This window comes from Lithobates pipiens, unplaced genomic scaffold (genome assembly GCF_037356315.1).
Source record: "Lithobates pipiens isolate NorthernLeopardFrog02 unplaced genomic scaffold, aLitPip1_a1.2 Scaffold_16, whole genome shotgun sequence".
Taxonomy (NCBI): Eukaryota; Metazoa; Chordata; class Amphibia; order Anura; family Ranidae; genus Lithobates; species Lithobates pipiens.
The window spans coordinates 347,591,686-347,619,433 of NW_027507748.1; the positions used below are offsets into that span (position 1 = coordinate 347,591,686).

General features: G+C 36.9%; 1 protein-coding gene across 1 annotated transcript; it reads left to right on the plus strand.

The window, feature by feature from the left end:
- Positions 1-290: 290 nt before the first annotated feature.
- On the plus strand, positions 291-21,120 carry GRHL3 (grainyhead like transcription factor 3). Its single transcript, XM_077481847.1, has 16 exons — positions 291-505; positions 7,258-7,444; positions 7,779-7,840; positions 7,947-8,280; positions 8,371-8,450; positions 8,729-8,882; positions 9,971-10,082; positions 10,242-10,336; positions 11,774-11,932; positions 12,264-12,339; positions 12,827-12,960; positions 13,498-13,526; positions 15,011-15,090; positions 17,310-17,395; positions 17,821-17,885; positions 19,760-21,120. Exons 1-16 carry the CDS (start codon positions 489-491, stop codon positions 19,872-19,874), a joined length of 1,785 nt encoding a protein of 594 aa, XP_077337973.1. The 5' UTR covers positions 291-488; the 3' UTR covers positions 19,875-21,120.
- Positions 21,121-27,748: the final 6,628 nt, after the last annotated feature.

The window sequence follows — 27,748 nt, forward strand, 5'->3', positions numbered from 1 at the left end:
TTAAACCTAGATATAGTGAAATTCTATACACCCTATTTAATTAAATGCATGCATAGATGTCATATTCATAACTCAAGAGGTTGCTTAATCTTTTATCATTCATCCACAAGCCTTCAACAAGCAAAGACACGTTTTTAGTTTTGGCTAAGTTTCACCTGAAGTCTGAGTTTCTTTAAGGTTTTTTTTTTTTTTTTTTCGTACCTGTTTGGGGGAGGTGTTTGCTCTGCTATGGTTCATTCATATGTCTGATCTGGCTCACATAGGGTTAAGTGCTGCACCTGCTGAGGTGTGCATGTCTTAAGGCACCTGTTCCATCGGCCAATCAACTCTGGAGTTATACAAAGAACCCACCTGTCAGAAAAGATACCTGTACACAAATCCTCACACACAAATCTAAAACATCATTCTCCAGGGGATGCCTGTGCTTAACAAGAATTAGAGCAACGACACATTTTGGAGAAGAGCCATTTATACAACTTTAAGGGAAAATGTCTAATGAACTAGAGTAAGTACTCAGCATTACGTACACAGCTTTATTTCAATGCTGTACTAGAATCCAATTTGTGGAAGCTGTACTGTGCTACTATACAGTAGTTATTGTTTATTTTTAGCTTTTTTTAGGTTATTTTTTAGTTTTTTTTTTTGTTTTTTTGGTTTTGTTTTTGTTTCATTTTGTGTATTTTTCTATTTATCTATGTATCTATGTATCTATGTATCTATGTATCTATCTATCTATCTATCTATCTATCTATCTATCTATCTATCTATCTATCTATCTGATATATCTCTATATTTTTTAAGTGTGTGTGTTTATTTATTTGTGCATATTTGTGTGTATGTATGTACTGTACATATGTATATAGTAGTCATCTGTTTGTATTTTTAAGTGTGTGTGTGTTTGTGTTCATGTTTGTCTGCCTGCCTGCCTGCCTGTCTGTCTATCTAGTAGTTGTCTGTATTTTTAAGTGTTTATTTTTTTTGTGTATATTTGTATGTATGTATGTATGTATGTATGTATGCATGTAGTAGTTATCTGTTTGTATTTTGTAAGTATGCATGTTTGTATCTATCTATCTATCTATCTATCTATCTATCTATCTATCTATCTATCTATCTATCTATCTATCTCTCGCTATCCATCTATCTCTCTATCAACATTTTTACTATAAAATATACATAATTATTTACCAGTATACTGTAACGTTTTCATTACCTGGCAATACGTACTTATATAGTAAATGTATTTTTTTTTACCCTTATCACTAACATTGTAACTTCAGTCAATCTATATGCAAAACATAGAATATACATTTTCCATCTTTACATCCTTAGTACTTACATATGTAAATAATGCAGATCTGTATAGAAGATTTAAGATACATTTTTATTCTTATTTTTTTTATCCTTAATCTATACATTTTGAAATTCTTTAGACTGAATTCATTTTTAAGGGAAAGTAAACATTAAAACAGCCACCTAAGCAATTTTAGAGACGTCAATAGCTATAGAAATAACACTTGCATTTTAAGACCCATGATTATTTTGATGAAAAAAAAAAATAGTTCTTGCAAAGTTTTAGTGCGTGTTTTCTGTAGTTTGTACTTGGTCTGAGCTGAATTCATTTTTTCAGGATCTTATAAATTTGCCTTTGTCTAGTGCCAATGATTTTAGCTTACCCAGCAATGCTTAGCTCGCATTACCTATGGTAGTGCTCAGAATGTTAGGGTCCATTCACAATGGGGTTAAAAAATGGCAGTGCTCTTGGCTCTTTGTACTAGCATTTAGAAGCGTTTATCAGCATTTAGCATTTTTTCTGCCTGAAAACCACACTCAAAAATTAAAACCAGAAGGGAATTTTTTTTGCCTCTGAACGCTGAGCTTAAAATATGTCTCTGAAAGACAGAATGGGCATGGACATATAGGATAACATTAGTTGCTCCTACAGGCAAAATGCAGTGTTTTTTTAAGTCGGTGTGCATGGACCCTAAAAGTATGGTACTAGTTGTATTTAAAATTAATAGAAGGTGCCTGTCTAAAACATAGGAGAGACTGATTGAAGTGAAGTACATGTCAGATAACTCTTATTGCTCAATAAATGACTTTGGTTTCAAAGAATTTTTATGTGGAGCTGCATGCACTAAACTGGACATTTATTTGAATTCCAGCAATAAAGCAAATCCCTGTAAAATAAAGACTGTATAATCCATCTAATTGGAGTCTCTTAAAAACATGCATGCATCTATTAAACTCTTTGGTGTGGCACTTTTAGAAAGGTATTAACTCATATCTTTCCAAAGAGTTTAGCAAGTTCAATGAAAAGCCATTTTAATACAAAACAGTGTAGAACAGTTTCATTTGCTTGAGACAACTTGGCACCAAGAATACAAAAGTTGGGTGTCTTTGATTTTCGAGTTTCGCTCTTGCTGTACAGCAGTTTCACTCAAAACTTCTTAGAGAATATGCTGTCTGCTTATTAGCATAGGAGTTGTAATTATTTGCATAGCCAAAGTTAACTGAAAGAGAGCTGTCTTGTGGTCGTATGCTAATTATTCAAAGTGCTTTACATGTCTGGGGCCACTTTGTAAGGTCCTTTAATACTCAGTGCATATAATTATTCTTTTGTTACCCTTATTAGTGGTGGTATAATGTACCTCACACCCCATAACAGAAGATTTCAGTTCTACTTAGTAATTTCAGGGAACTGTACAATGGTTTTAAGAGAGCAAGAGGCTTCTAATTGGCTTTTAAATGTAGTATGTCTGAATCATACTGTGAAAGAGTGCCATTCTCCAGCCACTACTGAACTGGAAACTTGGCTCTGTTTCTGGAACTCAGTGGGGTTGATTTACCAAGGGAGTCAAGAATTTTAAATCAGCCAATCATATTCTAACAAAAATTGTGTGGCTTTTTTTACTTGCACATGATTGGGATTCAAAGGGATCCTTCTCTTGTCTTTTATTTATCAAAACTATGTATTTTGAAATGGCATAAAAAATGATTGGTGCTCATAGATTATTGAGAAAAGATGGTCCGCAACTCCTTGCTTGCACTTTGAAATCTTCAAAATGTATTGCTTTTCTTATAAAATACACAGACAGCAGATGTAAATGTGTTTCAAGTCTTAGTGAAAAAGGTTTGCACGACTGAAACACCTTTGCATCTGCTGTCTGTGTCTTTTATGGAGAATCTATACATTTTGAGGATTTTAAAGAGCAAGCAAGGAGTTGCAGACCATCTTTTCTCATAAATGCTACTGCAGCTGTGTGATTGCCTTTCCGCACCCAGGTAGCTCTAAACAATCTTCTGATCATATTGGGTAGTAGCACCCTACTTCTGATCTAATTTATGGGCTCATAGATTATTACCTTAAGTCACAATAGGGGCAATTTACGAAAACTGGAGAGTGCAAAATCTGTCTCTGCATGGTAGCCAATCAGCTTCTAACTTCAGCTTGTTCAATTAAGCTTTGACAATAAAATATGGAAGCTCATTTGTTTTCTATGCACAGCTGCACCAGATTTTGCACCCTCTAGTTTTAGTAAATCAACCCCAATACCATTTTTAACATCAGAAATAAAACCTTGATTACCCAAATGGACAGGTCAAAATGAAAGGCAGAGTTTTTAAAGTATCACTATCATTTAGGCAATCACAATTTTTTTCTGCAATGTTGTATTTTGTTACTCTTCATACTTTAGACCAGGGGCAGGCAACCTCGGCCCTCCAGCTATGGTGAAACAACAAGTCCCATGAGACATTGCAAGACCTTGACAGTCACAGGCATGACTCCTAGAGGTAGAGGCATAATGGGATTTATAGTTCCACCACAGCTGGAGTGCCAAGGTTGCTTACCCCTGCTTTAGACCTTTGACAGAGCATTTGGCTTTCAAAAAGAATTGTCCATAGTAAAAATAAATGCATGATCCTTTTGCAGTGCCCATTGTTTTCCTGGGATCTGTAATATTCAGAAGGCATCAAAAGGAACTGCTTGCCATTGCAAGCACTGCTGCTTAAATTTTTTTGGTGGTTTAAATCTATTTTACTGTTAAATTATGATGTGTGAAATCTTATTTTCTTCACAAAAATCTATGAACAATACCACTGACCTGGACTGTGTTCTACTATAAGTTTTAGGAACAGAAACTTTGTAATCACTTCAAAAGGGAAAAAACATTGCAGTTGTTATTTACTATCTTTCCTTGTCTTCATTTTAGATCTGTACATCCACATCACATTACAATATATAGGCAGCACCTATTCCTCTGACTGCTGGCCGATATTAGTTCATGTTGTGCTGAACCTGTACTAAGACAGATAAGGGAAACTATGTCACAAATATTGTAAGAATGCAGGCACACACATAGATGGAACTACCATTTCTTGAGAACGGTCACACAGGCTCCAAAATGAAATTCAAGCAAAGCATGCTTGTATTATTATTATTATGCAATCTGGGTCATTTCTCATTCCACTTAAAAAACAGCCTCTGAAAAAGGTAAGAAGTGTAAGAGAAAAATAATGATGTAAGTATTTTTCCCTACACATGCTAGTAGGCAGGGAAGCCTACTCCTAAAATAGTAAAGTCAACATGGGCCATTCTTTCTGTATAGTTTTTTTTTGGCTGTGGTTTTCATCAAGTTGACCTTTTTAAGAATCAATTTATAATATGTTTTCTACTATTTACCTGCTACTCAGAGGTGTAAGTTGTGGACATAAGCAGTAATATATATATATATATATATATATATATATATATATATATATAATTTTAAAGTGAGTAATAGTTCCAAAGTATTGCTTAACTTTCTGTAAATACAAATACGTGCACTAGTAAATGTTAGTAGTGTGTTATGCAAAATAAATTTGCGGACTGGCATAATATAATAGTTATGTATGCCAAGAATAGATTGGCTCATCAACTAAGACAAAAGGCAATACACCTAATCCAACAAGGCATAAAACTATAATTTCTGCTAACCCACCTACACACTGTGCTACAGGTAACACACCCTTTTCAGGCCTGGAGCTAGTCCATCAAACATTCCGTGACTTCATTACATTTCTTTTGTTGATACCATGTACAAGAAACATTCCACGTGATTTACTCTATCATAATAAAAAATGTATGTACTCTATAATAGTCTGTATCTACTAGAATTCTTTTCATTTTTATATAAGACTATTCTCCAGTTTCACAGCTTTTGAATTAAAGAACCATTTCATAGCGAAAAAAATATATCTTTTTTTACAGCTTGCAGTTGTACAGTGTTCTCTTTTAGCAGTAAACTGCTTTTCACAACATTTTCTATATGGGCCAAATAAATATACAAAATTTTAAAAAGCTGAATATGGTAGAATGTCATAGCCCAGATGGGCACAGCTTATGAACAGTCCTGTACATGAAGTCCTAATGGGCCGTACACGCGATAGGATTTTATGGCAACAAATGTTGGATGTGAGCTTGTGTCAGAAAGTCCGACCGTGTGTATGTTCCATAGAACATTTGTTGTCGGAATTTCCGCCAACAAATGTTTGAGAGCAGGTTCTCAAATTTTCCGACAACAAGAAATTTCGAGCGTGGGTACACAATTTCGACACACAAAAGTCCACGCATGCTCGGAATTTTTTCAGGAATCAAGCAGAAGAACCACACTGGCTATCGAACATAATGTTTCTCGGCTCGTTGTACGTTTTGTACATCACTGTGTTCTTGGCGTTCAGAATTTCCAACAACATTTGTGTGACCGTGTGTATGCAAGACAAGTTTAAGCCAACATCCTTTGGAAAAAAATCCACAGTTTTGTTGTCGGAAAATCCTATTGTGTGTGCATAACATAAGGCTCCATGCACACTGGACTTAAAAAAAAGTATATTCTCTCAGGAGTAAAAAACGCTCATTTAGAGCATTTTTGTACAAAGTTTAGATGAGTTTAGGGGAGTTTTACCTTTTTATTCTCCCTCCAAGCTCCAATCAGAAATGCGAACCAGAAGGTTTTTTTTTTTCTGCCTCTAAACGTTAAACTCAAAATATGCCTCTTAACGTAGTAATGTGCATGAATACATAGGATAACACTGGGAAGCTTCTACAGGCAGAACAAATACCAATTTCTATACCAATTTGGATTGTCATGAAGCAATTTGATGATGTGACGGCTGCATATTTATTTTCTTACTTTCCTATATTGCCATGTGCCTCTTTTCCCACATAAGAACAGAAAATTGGACTAAATTCACTGAAAGTAATATTGGATATTCATTCCTATATAATTTGCACCTTTTCTAAATGTCTGCTTATTTGGCTGCACTTATGTATTTATGCCATTTAAATGCACATTTTTAAATATTTAACTCATATTGAAAAGATTCATTCTATTAAGCCTCTCACATTCAGATACATATCTTTAAAAAAAACTGTAAAGAGACCACAGCTTCCATTTAAAACCTTGGTATGTGTACAGGGTACACAGTTATACATTGTACTGTGCTGGAGGGACTGAAAAATAGAGTTTTCCTGGAGAACAAAAGCTGCTAGTTAGGAGCGGCCAAAAGTAAAGAAATGACAGCTCAGAGTAACCTATACAGAACATATGAAAAGAAATGATTGAAGATAGAAGCCTAGGTATTAAAATAACACAGGCAGGTGCCTTTCCAGTTGGTTGAACCTGTAACCTTCCTTGAGCAACATGTGTTTGCTTTGCTATGAAAGCATGGCTTGTGGTCTAATAGGAAGAGAATTAGTAACTATACAGCCTGTCACCCACATCAGCAATTGTCTGACTTGAAGGTGTGTGGTAACTGCACTCCCTTCTTAGGTATCATGTTTAACTAAGGCATAAAGCCATGACAGTCAAAGACCCACTATTTTCTGGATATAGCCATACACATTTGTGTAAAGGCCTTATATATGTTGTATGGTATGAACACTTACCAGCAGCAACCATTTGCCACATATAACTTATCAGAAGATAGAAAAAATACCAGATAAAGTCTAAAACTGGTATACATAGATTAAGATGATATAATGGTGTACATAAATACAATAAAATGTATTAATATAAATGTCTCCGCCCATGTAGTCTTATGAATAAAAATCAAATGTTAGTAGATATGACTCTGACCAGGTAAAAAAAATGAAGCAATTACTACTATACTATTCTAGCTGAATACATTAAATATCAGGCATGTACATTACAGATTTCTTTTCTTGGATTTCTGAGCATATAATATATAATTATAAATAACTGTTTTTCTTTTTAGTTACAGGCCAGTCATGCTTCTTCAGAATGACAGCATCAATTTCCAGAAATATTCTTACAGCACTGATGAGGAGACATGGTCCAAATATCTGGATAACCCTATGACCGCAGCTACCAAAGCTATGATGAGGGCAAATGGGGATGATGATGGTGTTACCGCATTGAGCTTTCTTTATGATTACTATAGGGCAAGTACATTCATTGTTACCTATATTTGACAACAATGACTTTTAAGTCCAGGGCAGACGAAAGGACACCAATGATTGAGAAAACATAGTATATGTGGCATTGTTTGCTATTTAAGTATCAGACATTTCTATTCTACCTCTTGTCTGGTGATGTTCCTGACTCTTTTTGTTATCTTCTTTACACACTAATACCAGATAACTCCTTAATAAACTAGACAGTATTTTTGTACTATGAGGTTTTGCACCATTCCTTTGACAAGTTACAATTGTGGCTTTTTTTAAACTTGCATGATGTTCATACTTGATTTTAATACTATCCTTTATCTTGTCTTAGGTTCCAAAAGAAAAAAGAATAATTCCACCAGGGTCAACAGACCGGTGTGAACAAGTGAAAAGGTAATTTTAGAAAAAAACATTTAGAAATGTTGATGTGTGTGTGTATATATATTTGAATTGAATGTATTTATGTAATTATTAAACCTGTTTGTATGTTGTCTTTTAGACACTGCAGTGAATACGACTCAGACATTTCATCTTATGAAAGCTCAACTCATCTCATGAAATTTCTAAATGATAATCCCTCTTCCACTCAAGATTATGCAGATTCACATAAAAAGAACAGTTATTTAACACTGGACTGTCTGATAAATCCAAGTAAACTGACTTTACCAGCAAATACCAACAAATTAACCAGTGATACACATGAGGATTTCATGGCCACACCATGTGATGTGTTTGAGAAGAATTCTCTAAACAATCTCTTTGAACCACTACATGTAGCCCAGCAACAACAGCGTTGGCAACCAGACAGTACATTTAAAGAAGACAATCCAGAGGTAAACTATAATCCACTATATAGTATGCATGATCAATCTTATTTAATATATTAGTCATGTTTATATCTATTATATCTTTTTTTTCTACAGCCCCTCATATTCAATGATATTCTTAGAGGTCAGGCAGAATCCACCTGCTCCACAGATTACCTACCTGCTGAAGCCAATTGGTAAGTATTTTGAATACAACCAGAGTTTAAATTGTAGTATTGCTTTAAAAACAGTGCTGACAGATAGATAGATATTTTTAATAAAATAGCCTAACCATTCAATAATCACATTGTGAGCCATGTATAACTGTATTAAAGTCAACATAAAATAGTCTACACAAGTTTACTTGAGGGTAAGATGCACTATAACTGTCTATCTTTCGAACGAAGCCTTCATTTGTTTCAATATTTGTCAAATATTCCAAAAGTATTGTTTAAATTATTTATAAATTCTACAGTGACTTTGAATACACGCTGGAATCCCCCAAAGCCATTCACGTTAAAACCGGTGACTCTCCGATGGCATATCTCAACAAAAGTCAATTTTATCCAGTAAATCTTCGAATGGCAGATAACAGGAAATGTTTGCAACTGTCTTCCAACAAAGTCAAGGTATGTTCAACAATGACCAGTGGCATAACATAGGGTTTTACAGATTGGGAAATTTTGGACATAATCCTGAATATAATGAAGCAGACTATAGGTTGATATAGCAGTACCAAAACAGGACTTTTAAAGTGTTAAAGATATATATATATATATCTACAATAAAGTGAAGGAATCAGAGCCAGCTGGGAACATAGTAGACATTGATATATTGGACCACACAATAAACAAACTCAAAGACAAAAAGACCTCATGAATTGGAACAAATGCATCTATTTCTGAAAGTCTAGTAAAATGACATGAGTCACTGAGAACACAAGGCTTTTTCTCCAGCGCAAACAGAACGAGTCTATAAGTGGCGTTTACATATAGTGCCATGTCTCCCCTGACAAACTGCCTTCTTTTCAGACTTTGTAAAAGCCCCATTTAAATGTTGAACTCATTTATAAAAGACTGATGAATATCTATAGATTTAATGTGTACTGAGCAGGCTGGTCATATTTTCCAAGTGGGATACAGCTCACAACAAATGTAGTCTCCCATTAAATGTATTTTCACACTAACGAGCCCATGGAAAAGGGAGAGCCCATTACTAGTGTTTTAGGGCCTCCAACAGGGCCTGGAAGTATGTAGAATACAATATAATTCTTGAAAAGAATACACACTAATATTAGTAAAATGAAAAGATATAATATACTTTTATAATTTAACAATTGTTTATATAGTAGGCTTTGAGTCAGAATCACTTTCCAGCTGACTGAATACCTTGTGGACCCGTGAACAAAAAATGTATCCAAAACAATACAGATGAAAAAAATATATATATACTGTGTATCACAAGCATGATGTAGCTCTTTAAAATTGGGAAAATATTTGCATCTTATATTTCCACAGTAAAAAATTTGGGTGAAAAATTAGGGGAAATTTAGGGGAAAAAGTTAAATTGCTAGTAAAACTTGTTTGCATTAAGTTATTATACAGTCCATAATGCTTTAATTTATGTTTTTATTGAACTAATTTAACATGCCATATGTCTAGTTATATATATTTTTATTTATATATATATTTTTTTATTTTTTTACTTTTTTATGCAGAGTGTTGTAATGGTCGTTTTTGATAATGAGAAGAATCCTGAAGAGCAATTAAAACGCTGGAAACACTGGCATTCCAGACAGCCAACTGCAAAGCAAAGAGTTATTGATGTTGGTATGTCGATTTAAATTTCTCTAGCACAACCGATTTAACATAAAGACTTCGAAATCTTATGAAATCATATAGTACTTTGAGTCGTGCTAGCATTTATATCACTTTTGCATTTCTACTGAATATGCATGTAATGGATATCAATGTCTTCTTGTCTTCCAGCTGACTACAAGGAAAACTGCAACACTGTGGAGAGCATTGAAGAAGTTGCCTATAATGCTTTGTCATTTGTATGGAATATCAATGAGGAGGCCAAGGTAAAGGAGTTATCCAGCACGTGACATGCTCATATTAGTGAATAAACTGTCTGCAGGAATGTTAAACACAAGCAGCAATTATAAATGCTTATTTAAAAAAAAAATGTTTATTTAGTTATCTACAAGTACATGAGTTCTGACCGCTGCTGAAAATGCTAGTTGCTTGGCTGTTATGCTGACTCTCTTGCTTTAACAGATTGGGTTAATAGCTAAGAACATAATGTAGATATGGGAGTTGATTTACTAAAGGGAAATAGACTATGCACTTTGCAAGTGAAGTTGTAAACTGCAAGGGAGTTTGTTCCAGAGCTTAGTAAATAAAGAGAAGCACTGCTGACATCCATCATCCACTCATGTGCAAGCAAAACATTTTTTTATTTATTAAAAATTGTTTTTGTTTAATTTTCCTTGCATGTGATTGGATATTCTTTGCAAAATGAACATCGCCACATTTACTAAGCTCTGGAGCATATTCCCTTGCAGAGTGCAGCTGCATTTGCATAGTGCACAGTCTATTTAAATGTAATAAATCAACCCCAAGGGTTGTCTGTTATCATGTGCACATTGGCTCTAGGTCACTATCTCTGAAAGTATTGAACTAAAGCCAGAGGCAGCCAGGAAGACAAATGGCAGCTCCTATTATTTTCTGCTGATTTGTTTTTTCTATTCTCATACTCAACATACCCATACTTGTGATTTTATAGATATGAAAAATGTACTCTGGGTATTTTTCCTCTTTTAAGACAGTTGAAAAAGCATTATCAGATATGAAACAAGTACCTGATCAACTGTAGATAAAGAGACCTCACAAGTGATCACAAATGTGTAATACAAAGCTCTACTATCCTTAGATAAATCTACCACTAAACATTTTCCCTACACTACATGCTTCCTGTCCAGAAATGTGTATTTCTGTAAGAACTTAGAATATACTTAAGTAGTGTGTTATAGGCTTGTAACGTACAAAAATAAAAGAGTGTCTTCAATGAAAGTAAGGCAGGTGCACACAAAAAAGTAAACAGTTGCTTGGCAAAGAGAAATATGAGTAAAAACGGTTTTTGATACAATCTTGGTTCCCACGTAAAACAGAGATACTTTCTGGGTGGGTTTTGAGCCTGAGGGAAAAATAAATTGTTAGGATCTCTGGGGATTATCTCCAAGGGAGGAAACAGTTGGAAGCATTGGCAGGGAGACAGGTGAATATAGTGACAATATGTTAGTGTTCCAAATTCAGCTCCATTTAGAAACAAGACTGGACAAGTGGTTAAGTTCTCCATCTGTAAATTCATGTGATGAAATTGTGGTATTTTAATAATATTGTTCACTTTATCAAAGCTCACAAAATATATGTTGTAGTTTTTTATTAATGTGGGAAATGTGGACTAAAATGTTAACATCAAACATTGCCTTAACATGTACTTCTCTGATTGGTTTCAGGTCTTTATTAGTATTAACTGCCTGAGCACAGATTTCTCATCTCAGAAGGGTGTAAAGGGTGTGCCTCTAAATCTCCAGATTGACACTTATGACTATGACACTGGGGTGAAGAGACTCATTCATCGGGCTGTCTGCCAGATCAAAATATTCTGTGACAAGGTATGATTAGCTACAAACTAAGCATGTAACTGTCATTACATGCAGTATGATAAGCAAATAGTTAGACAGACGATAACTTGCAGTCTAATTCACACGGCCTTATTAAAACAGTGTGATGGTGATGAATAAAAAACAATCTATGGGGGAAAAAAATGTATATTTTACATAGCAATCAGAATTGTTCCTTGTGAAACCTCGGCTATGGGAATAATGGATGTAAACTGATTGGTTGCTAAAGGCAAAAAAAATTTCTCCCTATGGCAAATTTTCATACATCAGGCTGTTGATCCCTGCATGCAATAGTAAATACACCTTTCTCTTATTTAAATAGGGTGCTGAGCGCAAGATGCGAGATGAAGAGCGCAAGCAGTTTAGAAGGAAAGGAAAGGGGCCAGATACCAACAAAGGTAAGTTGGTAAACCAACTTGTGCTTAGGATCTATAGAAAGCATTATCCAGCAAACTACACTGGGATTCGATTTACTAAAGTAGAATGTTCAGTTACAAAAGTAAATAAAGTAAAGTAATTTTTAATTTGAAAAACCCAGACGTGCAGTGGAACTTAAAAAAAAGCCTTTACATGACTGTCTGATCACATTTTAACCCTTTATCAAAACATATACCTTCTAAAAATATTGTGCAAGGCACTTTTAGGTGCATTGTAGAATGTTATAGTTACCAAAAGCCAAGTGAATATACCCAAAGCTGGGGGGGGGAGGGAACTGAGGTTGTTATCTAGCACTACATCAATTGGCTTTGTTTTATTATCTACAAATATGTAATTTGGGGATGAGTTTGATACATAAAATTCTTAAAACTGATCAATGGTTTAACTCTTTTATTCTGTTGTATCAGTTACACAAATAGAATTTAATTAAAGTGTCTTGCCTTACAGACATAAAATCAGCTGCACTCCCAGGATACAGAGGATCTGACATCACATATCTGAGGCCAATGACAGATATGGAAACTCAACCAGTTTTGTTCATCCCTAACGTTCATTTTTCAAATCTCCAAAGATGTGGCGTGGTGAGTATCTTGTGACAATGCTATAAAAATAAAAAGATAATAGCTGATCTTTTATTCCATCACATATGCTACTTTGTATTGTATAGTCTGATCTTTTGTTTTATTGCATACCCTCCCTTATATTACATTAGAAAAGGCAGACCAAATTGATTTACAGCAACATAAAAAGCTGCAGTTTAACACATGCATAAAAAAATAGTTCTGGGGTGAGATTTGACATGGCACATTGATGTTATTGTTAATTTTGGAATTTTGTGTCAACTAGGTCACTCTAAAGTCTTTTTGTCTTTCTATATTGTGTTTTAAATGTTGACCACTTGTGTTAAACCATCTGCTGAGTAAATAGTAGGCATTGGAATTTTAACAAGATAAACACATCTTTCGGTGTGGGATTTAGCTAGCAGTGCTATGAACAAGATACAATGGCTACCCTTTAGACATAGACATTGTGGAAGCACTAGAGAATGTGTTGTAAACTTCAAGTTGTTTCAGCACTGCCTCAACTATGATCTAACACTTTTTCTTTTTCTATCCCAGGTACTTCCTGCTGTTACAGATAATGACAGGTAGGAACATTTTCCTTCTATTCCAAAATGTGTCTAGGGTTCTGCATTATTCCTGTTAATAATTAAATAACCATAGGCAACTGCATCTATGTTTTTTTCAAAGTAACAAAAGAAACTTGAGTATCAAACATATGTAAGTATAATTTGACAAAATTACCAATGGATATTATTATTCCTTTGTTAAAGTGGTGTTTCACACCCAATTTGTTTTTAATTCAGCAGCTACAAACACTGTAGCTGCTGACTTTTAATAAGGACACTTACCTCTCCAATGTTGCCCCCCCCCCCCCCGGGGCCGATCTTTTTATTGGATCGGGTGCAAGTGCCACCATTCTAATTAAAGCGGGATTCCGCTGCCGTTTTTTTTTTTTTTTACCTGTGTCACTGGTGGGCGATTCCTACGGTGTCTTTGCAGTCACGATCGGCGTCTTTTTAACCCCCGGTGTGACGATTTCATTGCTAAGGAAAACTTTTAAAAAAGCAGTCCGGCGGTTTCCATTTTCACTGTGGGCGTTTGAAGCCCACAGGCATTTACTTCCTGGATGCGATGATGCTGAGCTCCCAGCATCCACCGCTCCATCTCGCACATGCCCATTGAGTGTCCTCTTTGTTTTCCTTCCTCTTGCCTCCTGTGCTATAGTGGTAATAGCAGATAGAGCTGCCTGCCCACTTTCAAAATGGCAATTTCGGACATGCCCTCGTCACGTGACCGGCGTCCTCCTTCCGAAATCTCACGAGATTTCGGCATGACTGTGTCCCCCACTGATTCCTGGGAAATAGCTAAAAAAGTTCCCAGGGACCATTGCAAAGCCGATAAACATGCCTACTCCCACGGGAGGAGAGCCCAGAAGTCAGCATAAACATTAAAAATAAAAGGTAAATACTGCATATTATTTTATTTCAATGGTCATAACTGCATCTATGTTCCAAAGCCATTTGAATAAGATGAACTTGCAATTTTCTGTACAAAACCGCTTTAAGGGAAACAGGCAGTGGAGCCTTGCGGCTTCACTGCCTGTTTCCTATTGTGCATGCACAAGTCACGCGGCACTTTGTGAATGGCCGGCTGTCTTCTGGGACACACACATGTCCCAGAAGACATGGGGGGGCTCGTCGAAGAAGAGGATATGACTTCCTGCGCCTCGGACCAGGTGGATCAGAAGTACAGGCTGTACTTCATAAAAAGATAAGTTAGAAGATTTTTTTTTTTAACTAGTCAAAAACTAAAGGTGGAGCGGTGGTCTTTCATTTAAGACTACGTCTCAAAAGTGGGTGGAACTACTAATTTTGTTATCTTACTGGTAATATATACAATTTGAAAGTCTAAGTCCCCAAAACATAGAAACAAAAGATAATGCATCTTCATGGGATGGTAGATGTTGTTGGTATCTCTTCTTTCTAGTAAAACAATGAATGCAATTCAATTATGTATGTAGAACAAAAACAGGATTTAGTCTCACATCTCCTTCTGTTCATGTTTACAGGCTAGCACTAAAAAGAAGTTGTCCGTCCTTCACAGACGTCCCTCCATCTAAGCAAAAGTCTACTGAAGACCCTCAAAGAGGTATATGTTGATACAGTTAGTATGCTATGAAGAAATGCTTCATGTCAAATCAGTGGGGTTGATTTACTGAAGCATATATGTTGTTAACTTTGCAAAGGAATTTTTCATTTTAGTTTTGTGAAAGTGTTGAAAATGTATGTACTCATGTACATAGCACTGTCAATTTAGCAGCGTTTCACATATATATTGTACATTCACATCCGTCCCTGCCCCCAAAAAGCTTGCAATCTAAGGTCACTAACTCACATTCATACATACACATACTAGGGCCAATTTAAACAGGATCCAGTTAACCTACCAGCATGTCTTTGGAGTGTGGGAGGAAACTGATGTGCCCGGAGGAAACTCACATAGGTAGAGGAAGAACATGCAAACTCCAGTCAGGTAGTGTCATGGTGTGGGAGGAAACGCACACAGGCACAGGGAGAACATGCAATCTCCAGGCAGGTAGTGTCATGATTGTCGTGATTGGGATTCAAACTGGTGACAGTAGTGCTGTCAGGTGGAAGTGCTAACCACTTAGCCACCATGCTGTTCATCACTAGTTACACAGGAGGAGATTTACTAAAACTGGTGCACTGAGAATCTGTTTCAGCTGTGCATGGTAGCCAATCAGCTTCTGACTTCAACTTGCTCACTTAACCTCCCTGGCGGTATGATTATTTCAGATTTTAGGTGCTGAAAGCGGTACAATTATTTTGCATGAAAATTTGTTTTTGTTTTTTTAGTTTTATATTGTAGTCCTGTAATTCTTGGTCGGAGAATCCGTCGGAATGTGTCCTATCGGACCGTGTCGTCGGATAATCCGACTGTGTGTGGTATGCATCGGACTGATTCCGTCGGAATATCCGTCGGACCCAATTTTCCAACATGTTGGAAATATTTCCCGACCAACTGGGCCGATCGGACATACTCCGATCATGTGTAGAGTATTTTGATCGGACCAAGTACCACGCATGCTCAGATCAAATTCCTACATCAAAGCTATTGGCTACTAGCCTGAATGTAGTCCCATCATAACGAAATTACGTCATCACGTTCTGAAAGATCAGATTTTTCGCCAACTTTGTCTGACCGTGTGCATGCAACAGTTTCGGACAAGATCCGACGGACAAAATCCGACGGGCAAAATCCGACGGATTTGGTTGTGGAAATCTCCGACTGTGTGTACAGGGGCTTAGGAATAACTCACTTAAATCTGTCCAAATCAGAGTCTAGCAGACATCCCGGGTATAATAAAGTTTGAAAAATAAAATCAATTATAATATAATAAATAACTATAAATAATTATACCAAATTAAAATATAACAATAATAAAAATGATTCAATAATGTAATCAAATAAAAAACACAGAAATTTGCACAGTTGTAGAATTGTCACTGTCATTACTTTTCAATATTTGATGATGGATCTCCCCACAAATCGCTATCGCTTAATTCTGGGAGTGATTCTAATGTATTATCACTGTTTTCTAGCTGGTATAAAACCATTTTTTGATGTAAAGGGACAGTTTTGGTTGCTATGGACAATCTCCAGTTTCCAGGCATAAAGAACAGTTTTTACAAGATAAAACTGCATGCAGGACACTGGACAGAACACTAGGGACAAAGGGGATGTGAAATAATTACATACAGCAATGTAATCTGTAAGATTACATTATACTGTATGTATACTGTGTGTTTTACTTTTTTGAATTTGGTGCCGTTCTCCGTCCCCGTGCGTCGCAACGCTCGCAGGGAACAGAGATTGTCTCCGTGATACATCGAGCGGAGGACGAGCTGCTTGTACAGCGGGGGGACATTGCTGGATCCAGGGGACAAGGTAAGTAAACCTCTCCCTGCATTCAGTGATGCGGTCCCGAGTCTGGCTCGGGGTTACTGCTTTTGGTACAAAATCTCCACCACGAGCCAGACTCGGGAATACCACCAGGGGGGTTAAGCTTTCACAATACAACCTGGAAGCTGATTGGTTTCTATGCAGAGCTGCACCAGAGGACTTACACACATTCATGCTTATCACTGTTCATGTTAAATAAATTGGAGCAAATGCACTGCTATATTTCTATTGATTGCCAAAGCCTGCCAGTGAGCTTCTGAGCATAGTGTATTTGGACCTATGGCTTTAGTATATAGACAGTTAACTCTAGAATTGATAGCTCAATCTATAAGTCCTGTTTATGTGGTATTTACTACAAGTTTATTGTGTTTGGTTTATTTCAGTATTATTATATGTACGGAGAGAATCAGAAGAGGTTTTTGATGCACTCATGCTGAAAACACCAGATCTTGTTGGATTAAAGAAAGCTGTAAGTAAAATTGTATAGATTCATAGCCCCTGAACTTTATCCTGTCAGCTACCATTCCCTTTCTAAAGTTTGTTTTTAAAAGTCCATATTTCACCGTACATGTCTATCAGATAGGTGATAGTATACCAGGCCATATAATGACATCTACGTCAGTGTTATCCATTAGTAGTGTAAAATAACCCAGCCCAGTTGTGTCACATATAATGTCATTATCTTACAATCACAGTTTCATGTCACCCATATTGTGAAATATCCATTTCCCTATGTACTTTCTTCCTGTATGGTTTGTGATTTTTCAAGTGAAAATTAGCTTGAAGCATTACACTAAAAACCTTTCAATAAAAACATCTTGTACATACAAAACATTCTGTCAAGCTACTATTGTGTCATATCAAGTAAATTATTGTGTTTTAAACATTCCACAGATCTCAGAAAAATATGGTTTATTAGAAGAAAGCATATCCAGGGTCTACAAAAAATGCAAGAGAGGGTACGTTTTCTAAATGTTTATCTGTTCATATGCTCTTTTATCACATCGGTTATAATATTTTGTTCTTTTAGTATGAATGCAAAAAAGAATAGGGGAGGGGATTTATAAAAATTCTAAGTCTAATGTAATTGAGTGTCCACTTACAATTATGAATATGATTATTTTGAATAAGTATTTGAAGGTAACATAGCACCGTACAAATACAGAGGGAAGTAAAAAAAAAAGTCTACATAAGGCTAGGTTCACTCTGCTGCAATATGATTTTGATCCGATTTTCAGCGTGATTACGTGCAACTTGGATGTGGTTTGCATATTCCATGGGGCCATAATCATGCTGGATTCGCACCACAGTAAGGAACCTTTTCCAAAATGGCAAAGCGCTAAGTTACATTGATATGAATGGACACCATTTAAAATGATGTGATTTTCATTGTTATGTGATTCTGTTTTACTGAGATCACACTGGTGTGAACGGAGCCTCAGTCATGCAATTTATTTCTTTTGGGGTCTTATTTTTTACTTCTGCCTTTGACAATCTTACAGATCTTAATGGTTTGTACAGTAATGTTAAACATTATTTTCCTAATAATATAAGCACACAGCTTCACTAGGCAAAGGTATTTTAAATACACAGCATGGCAAGTAGGAACAAGTCTAAATTATCAAGAGCAATTTATAGAAAATGCAGATTTGCTATGACTTAAATTTTTTGCCAAATGTATGATCTCTGTTTTGAAAATCCATGGTTATGTTTGTGCCAAGTCAAAGCTTAAGAATGTTTAACCCATATAAAGAAATTATCACGCATAAAAGTACCCTAACTAAGGGAATCACTCACATTCTGGAATATATTAACTTCGACCTAGCAACTGCGCTGTTTCAGTGTTCACTAGCTAAATAAAACTGCAGCATGTTTTGAGTTTATATGATTCTTGTCACTTTAGTACTCAGGGATAAAAGAACTAAGTAACTCAAAGGTTAACTGAATAAAACAGCAATTTCAGCAGATAAACATTTGGCAAAAAATATATAAAAATCTGATGAAGACAGATAAAATCAGTTCTGAACCCTCAATGACTGTAAGAACTGTTGAGGCAATGTTGTTACTGGCCGCTAGCCAGAGATCTCCCTCCTTTTAAGTTGAAACCAAAGAATGAAACTAGTAGTTGGGTCATTGTATTGCACAATAGGCTCCACAATAAAAGTCACGCATCTGAACTGCATATTCATCACATGAAACTTGCATTTCCTTCATTTATAAGCTAAAATGAACAGCTAAGCCCAAAAATTACATTATCATAAAATATTTTAGATGAGGTCTCATTGAATAAAAACATAAAACTATGTTGTATGGTAATACATTAAGCTTACAATTCTTTTAATGCCTCTGGGGTTGATTTACTGAAAGAGTAGTAAATATTGAAGTAGCTCAGTGAAGTTAAACTTTGTTTATTTTTGATCATGTGGAAACTAAATTAAAGAATATGTATTTTGCTTTGCACATGATTGGGGGATTTATGTGACCATAGCTTTATCTTATTCACTAAGTTAAGTTAATATCTTACTTTTTTTTTGCAAACTTGTCTACTGATTTGGTAAATCCATTTCATGCTTTCAAATTGCACCAACGTCATACATATGTTGTTCCTTACATTGTATTTTAAACTTATTTTGGATATACCATCTAGATTCTTATATTTATCTAAAATATATTTATATAAAATATATTCTGTGGCTCTTTTTCTGGTGCAAATGTCTTTAGTTGGTATAAATCTATATTGTGATGGTAGGTTTAGTTGTAACCCAAAAAGGATGCCATGGGAGACTAACAGTATCTAAGTTCTGAAAATCATTCTGTTTTAATTTTCCTTTAGGATTTTGGTCAATATGGACAATAATATCATTCAACATTACAGCAACCATATGGCTTTTCTTCTGGACCTCACAGATCTAGATGGAATAATTCAAGTTACACTAAAAGAATTATAATGTTACTTTGGATGAACAGAAAAGACTCATAAGACTAAGGGATGAGACCCTCAGTATGACAGACCTCAGAACATTGCTCAATGCTTGCACTTGTCCCAGTTGAGCAGAGCATAATATCATCAAGTATTGAGAAGACTATGCTTCTTGGGAAAGCTGATATGGGCCTTCTGTGTCACGGGAGACCATCACATCAGAGACTCTGTAGAATTTGGATTTATTTTTATGGTATCCATAACTGGAGAATTTAAAGCTTGTGAGGATGAGTGGCTTGAAGATTACCTCTTTGCATGGTCACCAAGGATGTTATGACCACACAGCTGATATTGCATGGAATAATTTGCTCTTAGATAACTGCCAAGGGCAAATGGGAAAATGGAAGGGCAAATGACACAAGTACTATAATATGCAGGTATAAAGTGCAGTATAGTGCTTGAGACAAAATAGTACCAAAGTCCAGCAGTATATCCTAACCACAGTAAACAATCAGAAATCCACTTGCATTAGTCTGATTGCACTACACTGCTGAAACTATCCATTGTTGTTATTGATTACTACATATCATTGCTCTTTGCAGTATTACATAAAACCCAAAATGTGGACTTGGAGTGTTCACCCTAGACATGATTAGATAACAATGAGGTCTTTAAACCTTTGCCTCTTTTAAATATATAAGATATAATGAAGTATGTACCGTGTACTGTATGTGCATTTTAATGAGCACACACAATCTAAATTATGACCGGAAACCATCAGTCATTCAATTACTGGGGATTGGAAACAAGTCCAATTAAGAATGCCAAATCCTGGTGAATGTGGGTACACAGGCACGTCTTATTGGTTTCTTGTGTCCAAACATCTATCAAGACTTCTTACAAAAAAGTAATACATTTTTGTCTAGCTGCTGAATATTCTAATTACCTTTTTAACAAACACTTTTTTTAATCAAAAACTGCTGCCAATTTTAAACCCCCCATCCCTTCCCACCCCTCAATTTTTAAAGAAAAAATGTTACCCATACAAACATTTCCTGTTGCTGGTTTGTAGCTTTTGTTGTTACTAAATATATATGTGTGTGTATATATATATATATTGTTTGTTTTATGTTGTATGTATTTTATTGTGCACAAAATGCATTTTGCCATTTCAACAACGTCTTATCACATTTCTCAGTCTTTGTACAATTTTTGTTCCAATTTTTTTATATTGCATAAATATAGAAAAAGGCTAATAAAATGCCTGAAAAGCTTTATAGAGTTGTTTAAATTAATTATGTTGCTTGTGTAGATTATTAAAGGGTCACTAGCAGAAGCTGTTCTTCCCAACTATAAAAAGTAGATGTGAACCTTTTTATTCCACATTCTCTCACTCCAGTCCAGCATTTCTTATGGAGTTATGGAGGAATTACTGCTAAAGAAGATTTTATCTACAGCTTTTATATCTACAGTTGCAGAGTAAACTGGTATAAAGTTGTAAATCTAGAAAATAATTAAATAAAGAATAAGGAATGTGGAATACCTAGAGCATTTCAAAGCCAAAAAAAAGATAATAAAAAAACAAAACAACTTGCTCTATATGCTGTATATGATCATCTGTAATAATCATGAAGTTCAATGAATAATAATGGCCAACATAGAAACATAGACTGTACAATTTATAGTATCTTCTTTTAGTGATCAGTTAAGGAATACCCTCTGAATGTCATTATAAAGAATACCCATTGGGGTCCATTTGCACTGCCCCCACACTAAATGCCTTGTTTTAGCTGTCAGTTTTGGGCTGCAGTGAGGCGCAGTAGGGGGTGGTGTGATGCACATTTTAGCGCATCACTCACTTTCCTTTTCTTTACTTAACTTTGTTGAAGTGCACAAAGTGACACTTCATTACTTCATTCATGTCTATGCAAAGGAGAGTGGTGCTGCATGATGACATGCGATACCAACCTGTGTGCTGCGATAAAATGCAACATGTCTACATTTTATCACAGTTCAGTGCACTGCATTTCCAGGCTACGTTGCAGTGTGGATGGAGCACATAAAAAAACTATTATTTTCTTTGTGCCCTAGTGGTAATTGCTGTGAATCCAGTGCCAAAAAAGATCCTTGGTGTCTGTGTTTACTTAACAGAGAAGAGAGGAGAGACCCCACTGGTCCCATGCCACTGGCTCTGCCAAATGACATTGGTGGCGCAACATACAGGAAACATGAAGTGGTAAATCAATCAACCATTGCTCCCTTCTCGAGGAGCTCCTAGCAGACAGGAACCCTGTTTTAGAAGGGTTGCTCCAACCTCTGTAATTAGTTTCTTTTAAATTGCCATATTGACATTGGTAATAACATCTGCATAATAAATGGAACAATTGCGCCTTTGCTATCTTATGGACAGAATTTTGCATGCAATACAGTTTCCAGAGAATCTTACAATCAATGCACATGAATGACATCATTAATCTCCACGCATACAGTCACAGATAGAAACATAAAAAAGTGGCAGCAGAAAAAAGACCAAGTGGTCCATCGAGTCTGTCCATTTTTGTATACAGGTTTTGTAATTTTTTTTTTTTTTTTTGGGATGGGGGACTTTTTTGTCTGGTTATAGATCTATGTGTGTCCCATGCATATTAGAATCCACTTACTGTTGACTGACTCAGATCTTTATCCCACCAGAGGCTTTAGTTGCTTCCAGCTCCCCAAGGTTTCTTTTACTTTTTTCCAGGAGAGATGACCTCACATTAACTTTAGCGGACACTAAGGAGACTGGAAATTCTTATTATAGCAATATACAAGATTATGACAGGATATATTTATTTACTATATGTGAATGCGTGACTATTCATTGAATGATGAAAAAGATATGAAAACAACTGTGAGCCTCTTTCTGCAGTATCAGGAAACATTGGTATTTCAGAAGATGGTGCAGTCAGAATATTCCATTACGCTAGTTCATGAAAGACTTCACCTGTGCCAATGACAAAACCCTTTATCTGACACAATGGGGGTTACTTACTAAAGGAAAATCCACTTTGCACTGCAAGCACACTTTCAGTGCTCTTGGAAGTCAAGTCGCTGTAGATCCGAGGGGGACATGCAAGGAAAATAAAAAACAGCATTTTAGCTTGCACATGATTGGATGATAAAATCAGCAGAGCTTTCCCTCATTTCAGATCCACTCCGTAGATTTAGGGCGACTGCGCTTCCAAGTGCAAAGTGGATTTGCCTTTCATAAATAACCCTCAATATGATAACACAGGGTGTGGGAACATGGCAACCCCTAACCACTTTATATTTCAAGTTGTACATGTGGGTTTCATGCCGTTGGGTACCAGATATTTATAGGTCCAGTGAAGCCATTTTAAAAAAATAAATAAAATAATCACTTATTGATCTACACTGAGTCAGTCCATATAGGCAAAGTTTAGCTGCTTTATCCAAACCAGAGATGTCATCAGCGATAGGAGCACATTGTGGCTCTCTCATAAAAGCACAGACAATGTTTTCTATAAGACCTTAAATACAAATAAAAAGAGAAAAAATGCACAGACCTGGTACAGTATAAGACACTTTATTCAGAGTAAAAACAGTTATTCGTATTGCTCTCACATTTGGTGTGCGAAAAGGACACTTTGTACACAACCTGGGTGAGGGTGGAATGCAGTAACCAGGGCCAGTGGTTCTGCATTCAAATTTTCCAGTTCTCAGCCTCTGTTGATTTTTAAACAATGTACAACCCACAAGCCATATCTGGAATCTTACCATAGGACTTTTAAAATGAGAAATACTTGCTGACCTGCGAAAACTTGCACCAATTTACTTAGGTATAAATTTTTTTTTGACATTATGGAAATGGGGGAAATAAAAAAAATACACACGCAAAACTGATTGGAACCAGGACTGTAGCTGAAAACTGCTCTGGACCATCTTTTCCTTTGTTGGTGCTGTATTATTCTTTTTCAGCATGGACAGGGCTAAACTAAATATTCATTAATGCAGAAGTGTAGCTGTCATCTTTAATGAGACCACTTTGCAATGTTCATCTATGGAGTCTCTCCAGTTCAAGGGGCAGCCATCTTGACTTGGTCTGGATTGAATAAAGGACAGTGAGTGGCTAATGCAACAAAGTAAGGGAATGTATATTGGCAGTTGGAGAAATGTGGAAAAAGATTGGACTGCTGGTAGGAAGAAAATGAAGGACTGTCTGAGCAGGATTGAAAGAAACAAAGTGACTTATATCCTTGTCTGACTTGAACTTGATTTTTTTATTGGATCAAAGCAAGTGTTTGGGGACCCAAAGGAGGGTGCCCTGGGTCTGATAGGATACTAACATCATACATGTTAATCTGTTGTCTGATGTGAACTGTACTGCTTTGTTCAAGTGCCCCAACTGCAGGCCAACTTTTAGTATTCATTATTCACTGGCCAGTGTGACAAAACTGGGACTGGCATAGCAAATTAGGACTTTATATACTGTTGCTAGTTAAATGCAGTTCAGTTCTGTTAATTATTGTTATTCAGAATAGGTGTATTCAGAATAGGTGTTTAACCATATCTGTCAGAATAACTTTGTTGTCTTATTGATGGGTGAGCAAGGTATGTAATTTTTAGGTGTGTAGAGAAATCACAAAACAATTCAGTGGATCCTCTGGGAGTAGTGCTACATGATCATGACAGTAAGGTAGTCTGTAAGGATGAGCCCGATGTTCAAGTCGAACGAAAGTTTGATTTGAACTTCGAGTGTTTGCCTGTTCACCGAATAGCGAACAATTTGGGGTGTTCGCAGGAAATTCAAAAGCCTCGGAACACCCTTTAAAAGTCTATGGGAGAAATCAAAATTGCTCATTTTAAAGGCTTATATAAATGGTATTGTCATAAAAAGTGTTTGGGGACCTGTATCAATGCAAAACATGTTTTAAAAAGGGCTGTTTTTTCTGGAGCAGTGATTTTAATAATGCTTAAAGTGAAACAATAAAAGTGAAATATTTCTTTAAATTTTGTACCTGGGGGGTGTCTATAGTATGCCTGTAAAGTGCCTCTCCCAGTCCTATATTCCAGATAATGGCTTCCAGTATAACAGCGCGAATGTTCATATACAGCGAGTTCATATAAGGGATAAAAGAAAGTTTCCCATAGCGCAATATTGTGTGAACAAGGTATTTATTAATTAAAATAAGGCCAAATGGGCACTTACAATAATGCAATGAAAAAATCGGCATATCTGTAATTTTAACGGCGTTACAGGCACCTCTTACATCACTTCAGGTTCTCACAGGCTTCCTGTCAATCCCTATGCATTATGACACCCCACGTGTCTTCATCAGGGGACCGGATTGGTTCTCAGCCGAGTCAATTTATCTTAAGTAACAGGAAGTGTATTATTGGCCATTTTGTTGGAGTTTTGTCTCCAACGTGAGCGTGGCCATTTTTGCTCAGTTCGAAAACAGATTTAATCCTATGTTATATTAATAGCTGCGGACATATTTTTGGTGGGTAAATGCGCTAGTTACTGCATCATTTGTATTCATAACATATATTGATATTCAAGGGTTAAGACATTTGGTCACACACACACAGACCTCCCTTCTGGTTGTTGAATGGCGTCTGGAGAGCCAAAAAGCAGGTCACGCCTGTCCTTTTATCTGTTTACCCAGCAGGCTGTTCTGTGACTTGGCATTATGGGTCTGTGAATTGGCATTGTGGGTCAGTAGTTCCCAGACTGATTTAACAACATGAGTCACTTCCTCATCAAACCACATTGCCCACAATGTATAGTTGTTTGCTTCTTAAAAGAAAGAAAGATCCTGGTAAAGTTTCAGCGGTCACTTGAGGTAGCCAAATCCTTACTTAAGAAACAACACATTACTTAACATGATAACTTTTTATAGCAAACCCCTGTGCTACACACTCCCCCCATTTGAAATCTTTGGTCCTCAAAGACAGTAAAAGTTTGTGACCTGTTACATGCTTTTATACACAAGCGGAGAAATAGGTTAATGCACACATGACAACAGACAAGTTGCATTTTCATAAGAAGAGTTCAAACTCAAACAGCTTATATCATGACACAGAGCTGACAGAGGAGCCTCCCACCAATTGTCATAAGAAGGGAGGCTGTTCTGTCTTCTTGACACTGACACTGAAGTGTCCTGTATAGATGTGCCAGTGGGTGAGATGGGGTTGTCCTCCACCAAATCAGCAGTGGAAGGACCAGGCATTTCAGGAGTCCTTTTTGCAGTAAGACAAATCTCCTCAGAGCATTCACCCAGGGTGTCATAGATTAGTCTCTTGGGTGGGTGAATAATTCTCTTCGCTCTCTGTTCTTTAGGTTCTGGTGTTACAGGCACACTGGTATCGTCTTCATCCACGGCCACTTCTTGCTCCTGCACATCCACTTCAGCTTCCTGCATTTCGGTTTCTTGCATTTCAGCTTCCTGCCTTTCCGCTTCAATGAAGGAAGAACCCTCAGAGTCTGTTTCTATCAAGGAGGATTGGGGGTCTTCCAGATCTTCCGAAGATCTATCTTGAGGCACAAACTTGGGGGCCTCTGGTCGGAGAACTCCACTGTCTGTCACAGTGGGATGAGGAAAAGGGGTGGTAGTAATCTCTGGTGGTTGAGATGGCCACAACCAGTCTATTCCCAACGTTTCATCTTCACTGTCCTCATCTACAGCAAGAGACACAGACTGAGATCTAGCCACTGGTCGGGATCTCTGAGAGATAGTGGATGTGGACGGTGAATCTTGCTGCGATGGTACACGAACTGCCTCCGACAGAGGCAAAAGATGATTGCAATGCCAGGTCTTTAGTAGGCCTGTGCATCCCTCTGGCAGAATCTGATATACTGGCAGTCCTTGGAGTTGTTTGTAAATAACATAGGGCTGTGACTTCCAGCAATCAGCCAACTTGTGTTTCCCAGGTATGCCTAGATTCCTGAGCATTACTCTATCGCCTGGTTGTAAGTCCTGTACTCGCCCCCTGAGGTCGAAATTTCTTTTTTTCCTCTGTCCTTGGGTATCTGAAGCAGCTCGAGTCTTATCATAGGCAGTCTTCAGGCTTCTCCACCCTCTGTGTTGCTGAGGTATGGTCCTGGAATGTGCTGAAGGCTAGATCTACTGGTAGTCGGGCCTCCCGCCCAAACATCAAGCGATAAGGAGAGTATCCTGTGGCATAATTTCCAGTGCTGTTGTAAGCGTGTACAATAGCTGCTATGTGCTTGCTCCAGTATTGCTTTTGCTCTGAAGTTAGAGTTCCGAGCATATTCAAAATAGTTCTGTTGAATCTCTGTGGTTGAGGATCTCTCTGAGTATGGTATGGGGTGGTTCTAAATTTCTTGATGCCCAGCAAGTCTAAAAGTCTCTTAATGAGGCTGCTCTCAAAGTCTCTCCCTTGATCGGAGTGAATACACTGGGGCAGGCCATAATTTACAAAGAACTTCTCTACTAAGATCTTGGCCACTGTGGATGCCTGATCCTTTTTGGGAAATGCCGGGCATAGTGGGTGAAATGGTCGGTTATCACCAGGTTATTTCCTTGCCCACTCAGATCAGACTCCAAGCACAGGAAGTCAATGCACACCAGCTCCAGTGGTCCCTGGCTCTGAAGGCGGCCCATTTGGGCGGCTCAGTGAGGCAAAGTCTTCCATTGGATACATCTAATTCAAGAGTGGCAGTAGCCCTCGACTTCAGCCTGCATGTGGGGCCAATAGAATCGGTCCGTCACCAGTGGGAAAGTCCTCTCAGACCCTAGATGGCCATGATGGTAATATCGAGCAATTAACACTGTCTTCTGATGCTTTTCTGGTTGGAATAACTGCCATTTTTCTTCAGGATCATCAGAGGGGCCCCTTTGGTAGACCACCCCTTGTTGCAGCTGCAACCAATCCCAC